This window comes from Centruroides vittatus, unplaced genomic scaffold (genome assembly GCF_030686945.1).
Source record: "Centruroides vittatus isolate TY-2023 unplaced genomic scaffold, ASM3068694v2 contig_361, whole genome shotgun sequence".
In the NCBI taxonomy this organism is placed as follows: Eukaryota; Metazoa; Arthropoda; class Arachnida; order Scorpiones; family Buthidae; genus Centruroides; species Centruroides vittatus.
This window is the reverse complement of record NW_027122185.1, coordinates 775843-786968: the sequence shown is the minus strand read 5'-3', so window position 1 is coordinate 786968 and position 11126 is coordinate 775843. Positions and strand designations below refer to the sequence as shown.

Genomic DNA, 11126 nt, shown 5'->3' with positions numbered 1-11126 from the left:
TTATAAGTTTTTGACGGCATATTTCCAAGCCGAAGGAAGACCCTCCGCGTCTCTTGCGTTAATGCATTTTTCTTTTAGCTTGCTTCTGTAAATTTCCATCTTTTCAGCTGTTCCTGCCAAAGTTGGGGAATGTACCTGTTTTATGATTTTCGCCTCATTCCATCGTACCAAGGATCCTTCAGCTTGCCCCATCTGGGCTAGTACTGTTGTATTGGACCCTTTTCTAATATCATACTTATGTTCCTTCATCCTTATTCCTAGGTTTCTAGTGGTAACCCCCACGTACTCTTTATTAATACCTAACAGCTGGTTCTCGTAGGGAATCTTATACACACCTGCCCTATCCTCTTTTTTAACTAACCCTTTATCGTTTCTAAGTATTTTATACAAATTCGGAGCCCTTTTTAAGATCACCCTTGCATCCTTCATGCTTGCTATTTCTTTCATAATTCCTCCTAGATATTTATTGTATGTAAATTTCGTGTACCTATAAGGCCCTTGTCTAGTGCTTTTATCACTACTGGTCTCAAATTTACTAATAATTCCCTCGATAACTTTCCTCTTATAACCTAATGTTCCTGCTATCCGTATAATTCTTTCTATCTCCGTAACTCGGTCTATCACATTTTCACAGTATATAAAGGCCCTTCTAATCAAAGCTCTAAATGCCGCTAACTTATATTTATAAGGGTCATAAGAGCTAGCAGGTATATATAGTGGGCTATGCGTTGGTTTAATGAATACGCCAGTGGATATATGCCCTTTGTTAAATACGATATTAATGTCTAAGAAATGCAACATCCTGGAGCTTTTTTGCTCTAGCTTCAGGTTAAGACCTTCTTCGTTTTCGTTAATTCTATCCACAAAGTTAGCAATTACCCGATTGTTCTTCCATATTATGAATGAGATTTGTCGATCGCGGTCGCTAGGAGGGGGGTACTGCGGCGACCAGTAACTTGCCACAGGCTCGGCAGATGGCGCCGTTCCTCTAGAGGCCCCCATAGCCTCGTACACGAAATTTGATTATTCCGGTGGATTCTGGGATACATTAGTTTGTCGGATGTTAGCTGAGAGCACGTGTAGCTCTAACATGTACGGTACTTGTACTGATTGTTCGCAATAAATATTGTTATTGTTTTGATGATCGTCGTGGACTTTACTAAATCCTTTTCGTCTCATTTCGACAAGCGACGTCTAAGCAATGATGGAATTGGATGGGCGATGGACCGACAGTCCTTTGATTCACGTGTAATCCGCCATTGCCCTCACTGGTGACCCGAACGTGATTCGACGTGAATTCGAACAAAAAGAAAAAAAAAGAAAACAAGAGAAAGCAAGATCACTACAACGTAGACGACGCTCTTTGAGAAGGTGAACTACTCGCCCCACGTGGCCACTCCAGACCGGCAAATTCGTCTTCCATTTTGTCTGTCCGCAACTACAATCTCTCGCCGGTGTAAGTCATCTAGCACGGGTAAGTGGAGTTTCCTGTTCCATTTTACTTTCGTTCCGTTGAGTGGTTTTCTCTTTGTGTTCCGAAATGCCAAACGAAAACGATCTCATGCCCGAAGTCAGCCGGGTAGCTCTAAAACTTCCTCAATTTTGGGACAAAGAAGCCGATTTATGGTTTATCAATATCGAAGCTCAGTTTAAACTCGCCGACATATCCCATGATACGACTAAATATTACGCAGTGGTTTCGGCCCTCAATTCGGAAGTGTTATCGTACGTGAGCGATATCGTTAAAAACCCTCCTAAGGAAAAATTATACCAAACATTAAAGGATCGACTCATAGCGGAATTTTCTGATTCCGAACAAAAACGAGTGAAAGATTTGCTGTCAAATGCCGTTTTAGGAGATGATAAGCCATCTCACCTCCTACGTAAAATGCGTCAACTGGCTAATAATAAAGTCGGGGAAGAGTTTTTAAGGACACTTTGGATTCAGCGCTTACCCAAAGAAACACAGGCAATTCTTTCTGTTTCCGATGGGGATTTAGACAAATTAGCCCAAATGGCTGACAAAATTCTCGAGCTAACACCCCTGCAAATTGCTGAAACTAATTTAGCAACGAATGAAAACTGCACGCATGCGGCTATAAAAGAGCTCCAAACGCAGGTTGCTGAATTAACGGAACAGATTAATCGCCTCTCAAGGCCTAGCGACAGGCAATCTCGCAATTATAGACACCTTCGGAATCGATCTCGGAATCGCCGGCGTTCGCAGACACCAGTTCGTCCCCACGTGAAGGACCTATGCTGGTACCACGCGAAGTTTGGTGATCAAGCTAATAAATGTAAGGCTCCTTGCAAATTTCGAGATCAGGAAAACTAGCTCGGAAATCACAGGTGGCGCAATGTGATTTCCGAATTAATAACACAAGCCGCCTTTTTGTTTACGATCCGACCTCACGTCGTCATTACTTGATCGACAGTGGTAGTGACGTTTGCGTTCTACCATATAACGCTGCTATGGCATTAAAGGCACCCGCCTCATTGACACTTTATTCGGCAAACAATACCCCGATAAAGTCTTATGGCATAAAAAACATAACCTTGTCCCTTAATTTAAGGCGCCAATTTACGTGGCCTTTCGTAATCGCAAACGTCAGCAAACCAATAATAGGTGCCGATTTCCTAAGAAATTTCGGTCTTCTGATCGACTTAAAAAACGCCTGCATCAAAGACCCATTAACGTCCTTGACAACAAAAGGTTCCACTCACCACGGCGCACAAGCTAACATTACTTTAATCGCTTCTAACTCGGAATTTGGCGACATTTTAAACAAGTATAAGGATATTCTTCGGCCATATCCAGCTGACACTAAACCCAAGCATAACACGGTCCACCGTATTATTACTAAAGGACATAACGTTTTTTCTCGTCCCCGCCGTCTCAATCCAAAACAGCTAGAAGTTGCAAAAAAGGAATTCCAGTTAATGTTACAACTAGGCATTTGTCGACCGAGTAATTCAAATTGGTCTAACCCCTTGCACCTGGTACCCAAACCGAACGGGGACTGGCGTCCCACGGGGGATTATCGTGCCCTTAATAAAATAACAGTGCCGGACAGGTACCCATTGCCTCACCTACAAGATTTTGCCCAGAATTTGTACGGGAAGACCATATTTTCCAAAATAGACCTAACGCGAGCATACCATCAGATCCCGGTCCACCCCGAAGACGTACCTAAGACCGCAATTACAACACCCTTCGGCCTTTATGAATTTTTGTACATGCCGTTTGGTTTGTCCAACGCGGCACAAACATTCCAGAGATTTATGCACGAAGTGTTGCATGGATTAGATTTTGTTTTTGTTTACATAGACGACATCCTGTTGGCAAGTAAGACAAAGGAGGAACATTACGTTCATCTGGAAAAAGTACTTGGACGTTTATCAGAATATGGTATCCGAATAAATCCAGCTAAATGCATACTAGGTAAAAGCGAATTACCTTTCCTAGGTTATTTAGTCAACGCCAGTGGCATCAAACCTCTCCCTCAGAGAGTAGAAGCCGTCATAAATATCGAACAACCCAAAACAATAAAAGAGCTCCGTAGATTTTTAGGCCTGTTGAACTACTACCGCCGTAATATTCCACACGCTGCCCAGGCCCAAGCCTTGCTTTGCAACTATTTAAAAGGCACAAAACGATCTGACAATTCGGAAATTTCATGGACAGATGAATCCAAAAAGGCATTCGAGGAATCCAAAACTCGTTTAGCAAACGCAGCTCTACTAGCTCATCCAGCCCCTGACGCACACTTGGCATTGCAGGTTGACGCATCTGATTTTGCCCTTGGCGCTGCACTACATCAGATTACTAAATCCGGCTTAGAGCCGTTAGGATTTTTTTCGCGTAAACTCACAGATGCGGAGAGGAAATATTCGGCGTACGATCGTGAGCTATTAGCCGCTTACTCAGCAATTAAACATTTTCGTTTTATGGTGGAAGCTAGGCCTTTCACATTATATACAGACCACAAACCATTGACATTCGCTTTTCTCCAGAAAAGTGAAAAATGCTCCCCCAGACAATTACGTCAATTAGATTACGTAGGCCAGTTTACAACTGACATCCGATACATAAAAGGAACGGATAATATTCCAGCCGATGCACTTTCTAGAGTTGAAGCTATTGTTTGCCCTTCACCCATAGATTACAAATTAATTGCTGACGAACAAACAACCGACCCAAGCCTCCAAACACTTTTGGAAAATAATTCGACTGGGTTACAGCTTAAAAAACTAATATTACCGGAAAACCAAGTAGAACTTTATTGTGACGTGTCCACCGGTAAAATTCGTCCTGTTATCCCTGAGACGCAAAGGCAAGCGGTTTTCCATGCCATGCATGATCTTTCTCACCCAGGCAGTAAAGCCACGGTGAAGCTAATAACCGATCGGTTCGTATGGCCAGGTATGGAAGCCGACTGTCGCAAGTGGACAATGATGTGCATCCCTTGCCAACGTGTCAAGATTACTAGACATACTAAAAGTCCAATTACAAATATCCCCGTTGAAAACAAACGTTTTTATCATATCCACATCGATCTTATTGGTCCGCTCCCTACTTCCGAAAACTATTGCTACTGTCTCACTATGATTGACAGATATACTCGTTGGGTTGAAGCTGAACCACTGCGGGATATTGAGGCCGACACTGTGGCCAAAGCTTTATATCGGATTTGGATATCTCGTTTCGGCGTTCCCGGGGTCATTACCACCGACCAGGGGCGCCAATTTGAATCACGCCTATTTCGGTCTTTGTCCATCCTAATGGGGTCCAAGCATATACATACATGCTCCTTCCATCCCCAAGCTAATGGTATGATCGAAGGTTGGCATCGGACATTAAAGTGTGCTCTAAGGGCCTACTTAACGGAACGGTGGACAGAGATACTCCCTACCGTACTGCTTGGGTTAAGGACAACGTTCAAGCCTGACCTGCAAGCAACGTCCAGTGAGTTGGTCTACGGACAGACAATACGTTTACCAGGTGAATTCTTTAATCCTACCCCAGCAGACATAAATACTTCCGATTTCATAAAAACACTAAAGGTTTTTTTCAAAAACTTAACACCGACGCCAACAGCATCACATGGGAAGCCCAAACTTTTTGTTCCCATGCAGTTAAGAGACTGTAGTCACGTTTTTCTTCGTTATGATGCCGTACGCGCTCCACTGCGCCCTCCCTACGAGGGACCATTTCCTGTGGTGGAGAAAGGAGACAAATTTTTCAAAATTCTGAAAAACAGTAAAGAGGTGGTCGTCTCCATCGACAGACTGAAACCCGCTTTTCTGCTCAGGGAGAAAGAATCAATCAGCCCTACACAGCCAGTGATAGACCAACCCAGCAACACGGTAGCTGGACATACCCAGCAAGCAGAACCTACAACCGAGGCAAAAACCTCACGATGCGGCCGTAAAATCAAGCTCCCAGTGAGATTTGTCGATCGCGGTCGCTAGGAGGGGGGTACTGCGGCGACCAGTAACTTGCCACAGGCTCGGCAGATGGCGCCGTTCCTCTAGAGGCCCCCATAGCCTCGTACACGAAATTTGATTATTCCGGTGGATTCTGGGATACATTAGTTTGTCGGATGTTAGCTGAGAGCACGTGTAGCTCTAACATGTACGGTACTTGTACTGATTGTTCGCAATAAATATTGTTATTGTTTTGATGATCGTCGTGGACTTTACTAAATCCTTTTCGTCTCATTTCGACAAGCGACGTCTAAGCAATGATGGAATTGGATGGGCGATGGACCGACAGTCCTTTGATTCACGTGTAATCCGCCATTGCCCTCAGTAGTGAGCTACGTGACTTTCGAGTAAGTCGCGCAGCACTTTTAATTCTACTTTTCTAACAACAAGTTCGCAAAGGAGCCCCGAAATTGGGCTTCCCATCGGTACTCCCCTTTTTTTTAAATGTTTGGTCTTCGTAAACGAAGAAGGATTCGCAACATACTAGGTTAGCCATTTCTATAACCTCTCTTCTGTGTTGTGTTAACGTTGGGTTTTCTTTAAACAAGAACTCCAACAGCGCTTCTACGCAGGATTCCACTTTGATCGACGGGTACATACTTTCGTAATCTAACGCAGTTCCCACTTCTTCATCCATCAAAGTGATGCTTTGCAGATCTTCAACTACCATAACAGGATCCTTCACGACAAACTTATTACTTTCCATCAGTGTGGAGACGTATTCTTGCAATCTTTTTTCTAGGAAAAATGTAGGAGCTCTTCGCTTTTCCACAATAGGCCTTATTTCCTTATCCTCTTTATGGGTTTTAGCGAAGGCAAAGAGCCTAGGGAGCCCTGGTCTAGGGTTCCGGCATTTTCGGACGAACGGTAATATCTTCGCTAGTTTGGTTTCCTCCAGTATTTTAACCCTTCTATCAATGGTTTGAACTATCTTACTGTCGACCTTGATACATTCTGTTTTTCTGATATATTCTTCTACGGCTCTATCATAAGTTTGCTTTTTCATTATAACAATTTGTTTGCTTTTATCTGCTCTCGCCGCAATCAAATTATTCTCTTTTAACCATCCCTTAGTGTATCTGATATCTTTGTTATAGCCTCCTCTTTTCCCTTTATCTTGATTCTTTAACCCGTTTCACGTGACCCGGCAGAATTTTCTGCCGGGTCGTTTTCAAGTTGGTACACTCAGCCGGCAGAATTTTCTGCCGGGCTGACAACGAAGGCAATAACAACCATTTTTATTTGAACTATGCATCTTAGAAGTATGCAGTTTTCGCGATTATATTCTTCTGATCTTATTTTACATAGTAATATTTTTTTTGGATTTTATTTTTAAATAAATTTGTCATTTTTGATTTTTTAAATAAACTTACCACTTAGTCTATTCAAGGTCATGATAGTACTGAGGTAAATGATCGTTTTTCTCTCTGTGTCTTTAATTTTTTTGCTAGTTTTTGTGATATCACAAATTTATTGAGTTCATTACATATTTCTGTTATAGTTTTCATGATTTCTGATTCAAGTTTTTTTTTAATCGTATGTATGCGATGTATAGAAGTCACTTTTGTGAATTTTATAATTATTTTCTTAGTTTTTATACTAATTTATGCTCTTATATATTTGTTATACATCGCTTCTTGTAATTCTATACATTTTTATTCAATTCTGTTAATTAATTTACAAAATATAATATTGAAAACAAAAACACGTGTTTCAGAAGGCCACGTCACAGGTCACGTGACCGTAGACACACCTGCAACAGATAAGGTGACGCCATTCTATTTCCTGTGACGATCCTATGACGTAGAAGCTAGCTAAGAAATTGAAATAATTTAAATGTTTTCCATTATTTAAAAGCATTATTTCAGTAAATAAATTCATTTCTGATTGTTTAGATATTTACCATTAATTAAATTTAAATATATTAAAATAATGAAATTATATTTACTATTATTATTATTATAAAATTTATCAAGTTATCGTAATAAAAAATATAGATAATACTTTCTAATTATTTTGTGTAATATTTATTTAGTTAAATGTTTTATTTTTGTAATACCGTATATTAAATATAAAATATTATTTTTGTATGTAGATAGTTAGTATTTTGAAATTCCAGATGGCGCCAATGTAAAAGTTTTAATCAATAATTTACACAAATATTCGCTCCGGACACCTATAGCAAAAAGTCTATTGCAACCATTAATTCCGAACTTAATTGTAAGCACCGAATTATTAGAAGGAAAAGTACAGAATACCAATGCTATTAAAAGAAGTAATACATTGCTATAAACACCTAACAAATTATTTCAATGACGAGACGATCTTTACAACAAAGCCCCAGAAACTTTATTGGATGCTAGCAGATACTTTAATATCCAAGCCTCAGGTAATAGAACTCGACCAACAATTGTTAAACAATAAAATAATACACACTGTATTCAAATTGCCGATCTTCAACAGAGCAAAAAGTACTTATTGGAGGATTTATCACAACTGTCTTCAGACTAATGAATGGAAAACGAATAAAAATTTGCAAAACAACAGCAATTGCCCGATTTGTAACAAATCTGAAACCACTCAACATGCAATATTTGAGTGCGCCCACACCTCTCAAATTTGAAAAGTCCTGAGGGAGAAAAGCAGCGTCTATATTCCACTTACCATTGGCGAAGTACGTAGACTAGAAATGTATAGATACTCTAAGCAGATGATTTCTATAATCATTACAGTAATCGACACAATATGGAGGAGTATATGTTCGGCGTATTTTACAAAGGTAACGCAAATAATAACGTTAGAAAAATGTAAAAGTAGATTGAACCAGTTAATCGAAACTGTAAACTATCAGAAAAATTTTGATAAATGGAAAAACCACCAACAATGGACAGAGACTGGGATAATAGCTATAAGTAACGGTAGTTCCTGCTCGCCCAGTATTAATTGCGAAAGTCTCTGTATTAAAATATAATATTGTATTGTATTGATAAATGTTCGATTATAGTATTATAAGTATTGTACTGATACGATAAGTATTGTATAATTGTAAGTTATATAACCAAGCAACATTTGTAATTGTAATTGTAATTGTAAACTAATTCATAGCATATAATGTATATTAAGTAATTGAATAAATAAATATATATATATATATATAAATTCATGGTGCAGTGGTCAGCGTCCTCGCCTATCAACCAGTAGGTTTCCGGTTCGAGCCTCCTTGACGTGGTTTTTTTTGGATGTACGTTCTCCTAGTCTGAGAACAAATGTAAATCTGTTATCATTTACATATTTCAACCATGTCCTCACCGTATATAATCGCGAGCTCTCAGGTGGAGCGATACCTTATCTGGCATTGCAAGCTGCAGTGAGTGTAAGTTTTCTAAGTGAATAAACACCCCTTTGTATTCCTATAGACCGGTTGCTGTTCGTCTACGCGACAATATTATACTAAGGCCGCGACTCCACTAGCCGTAAAAGGCCTACCGTAAAAGCTTTTAATCACGTGACCATGATATTTTACGCCTGAGCAGTCGTAAAACCAACGTAAAAGCGAGTTGAACACTGCTCAACTCGCTTTTACGTTGGTTTTACGACCTGCTCGGGCGTAAAAGCTTTTACGGTGAGGGGTTTTACGGCCCTTTTACGGCTAGTGGAGTCGCGGCCTAAATCTACTTAATAAAACGCAATTAAAATTCAAAAATCCATACTCAATAAATAGGTTTTCTGTTAACTAACAATTCGAAATTATCAGAAAATATTTCTAGTTTTCTATCGTCTGTTGAGAAGGGAAGTGAGAGTTAGGGGTACGCATTGAATGGTTTAAGAGTATGCGAAAAAAAATAATAATAAACAGTAGCTAATGTATTGTATTCCGGTGCTACATTGACCGCGCTACGTCAGTAGGTGCTTAGTCTTAAATAAAATGTAATTATAATTTTATCACATTTATCTATGTTTTTCCTGCAAAAATTTTCGCTTTAACAAAAATGTTTTTTATATTTAATTGTACACTGCTATATAATTGACTAAGGCACTCCCGTTTGTCGATAATACGAAATACGACTAGCAAAAATGCGAAATGGAAAAATACTTAAGCAAATGGCTGCCACGGGGCATGTATATAAAAAAAGTATGGGAACTGCTGCTCTGAATCAATGTAGTGAAGTCGGTTCGTTAACTTTTATGTAACCTACGCAATTTCTTCTAATAAACATAAGTTATTCAAGTGCAACGAACATAAAAATGTCTTCCGATTGTGGGTCTCAAAAATTACTTGGCCCCTGGATTAAAAGGGAAAATTGTTAAGGCCTTGCTTTTTACAATTTTGACCAATAATATAACTACGTAACTTATATTTAAAACAAAATTTCATAGATATTTTTGTAATTTTCTATAATGCACACGATTTTCCACGAATTCACCACTCACGCTGACATTTTCTCGCAAATTTATTACTATCTTCCAATTACAATGTCTTTATACATTCTATCGGACAATATGTGTACCACGACGTGTGTTGCAGGACGACATTCTGTCACACTACTATTTCGAAACCTTAGTCACAGTGTGACGTATTTCCCGAAAACTTCCGAACTCCGAACAGTCCGACGACGACAAGTTTTTTTTCGTTTTCGGAAACATTCTGAAACAAAATTACGCTTTTATTGCCTTTGACCGGTGCATTCCCTACAAGTTTTTAACAGAAAAGACTTAAAGAATCAAGATAAAGGGAAAAGAGGAGGCTATAACAAAGATATCAGATACACTAAGGGATGGTTAAAAGAGAATAATTTGATTGCGGCGAGAGCAGATAAAAGCAAACAAATTGTTATAATGAAAAAGCAAACTTATGATAGAGCCGTAGAAGAATATATCAGAAAAACAGAATGTATCAAGGTCGACAGTAAGATAGTTCAAACCATTGATAGAAGGGTTAAAATACTGGAGGAAACCAAACTAGCGAAGATATTACCGTTCGTCCGAAAATGCCGGAACCCTAGACCAGGGCTCCCTAGGCTCTTTGCCTTCGCTAAAACCCATAAAGAGGATAAGGAAATAAGGCCTATTGTGGAAAAGCGAAGAGCTCCTACATTTTTCCTAGAAAAAAGATTGCAAGAATACGTCTCCACACTGATGGAAAGTAATAAGTTTGTCGTGAAGGATCCTGTTATGGTAGTTGAAGATCTGCAAAGCATCACTTTGATGGATGAAGAAGTGGGAACTGCGTTAGATTACGAAAGTATGTACCCGTCGATCAAAGTGGAATCCTGCGTAGAAGCGCTGTTGGAGTTCTTGTTTAAAGAAAACCCAACGTTAACACAACACAGAAGAGAGGTTATAGAAATGGCTAACCTAGTATGTCGCGAATCCTTCTTCGTTTACGAAGACCAAACATTTAAAAAAAAAGGGGAGTACCGATGGGAAGCCCAATTTCGGGGCTCCTTTGCGAACTTGTTGTTAGAAAAGTAGAATTAAAAGTGCTGCGCGACTTCGAAAGTCACATAGTATACTACAAAAGATATGTAGATGACATTTTCATAATATGGAAGAACAATCGGGTAATTGCTAACTTTGTGGATAGAATTAACGAAAACGAAGAAGGTCTTAACCTGAAGCTAGAGCAAAAAAGCTCCAGG

At 39.4% G+C, this 11126-nt stretch overlaps 2 protein-coding genes across 2 annotated transcripts; one reads left to right on the top strand and one right to left on the bottom strand.

Annotated features, from left to right (window-relative positions):
• On the bottom strand, positions 1-1002 carry LOC136975032 (uncharacterized). Its single transcript, XM_067270022.1, has one exon. It carries the CDS (start codon positions 1000-1002, stop codon positions 1-3), a length of 1002 nt encoding a protein of 333 aa, XP_067126123.1.
• Positions 1003-1540: 538 nt separating this feature from the next.
• Positions 1541-2335, top strand: LOC136975031 (uncharacterized). The gene has a single exon (XM_067270021.1). The coding sequence runs from the start codon at positions 1541-1543 to the stop codon at positions 2333-2335; it is 795 nt and encodes a 264-aa protein (XP_067126122.1).
• Positions 2336-11126: the final 8791 nt, after the last annotated feature.

What these genes read in the sequence shown, in the direction of transcription:
- LOC136975032 (XM_067270022.1), bottom strand. Translation starts at nt 1,002, where the DNA reads ATGGGGGCCTCTAGAGGAACGGCGCCATCTGCCGAGCCTGTGGCAAGT.
- LOC136975031 (XM_067270021.1), top strand. Translation starts at nt 1,541, where the DNA reads ATGCCAAACGAAAACGATCTCATGCCCGAAGTCAGCCGGGTAGCTCTA.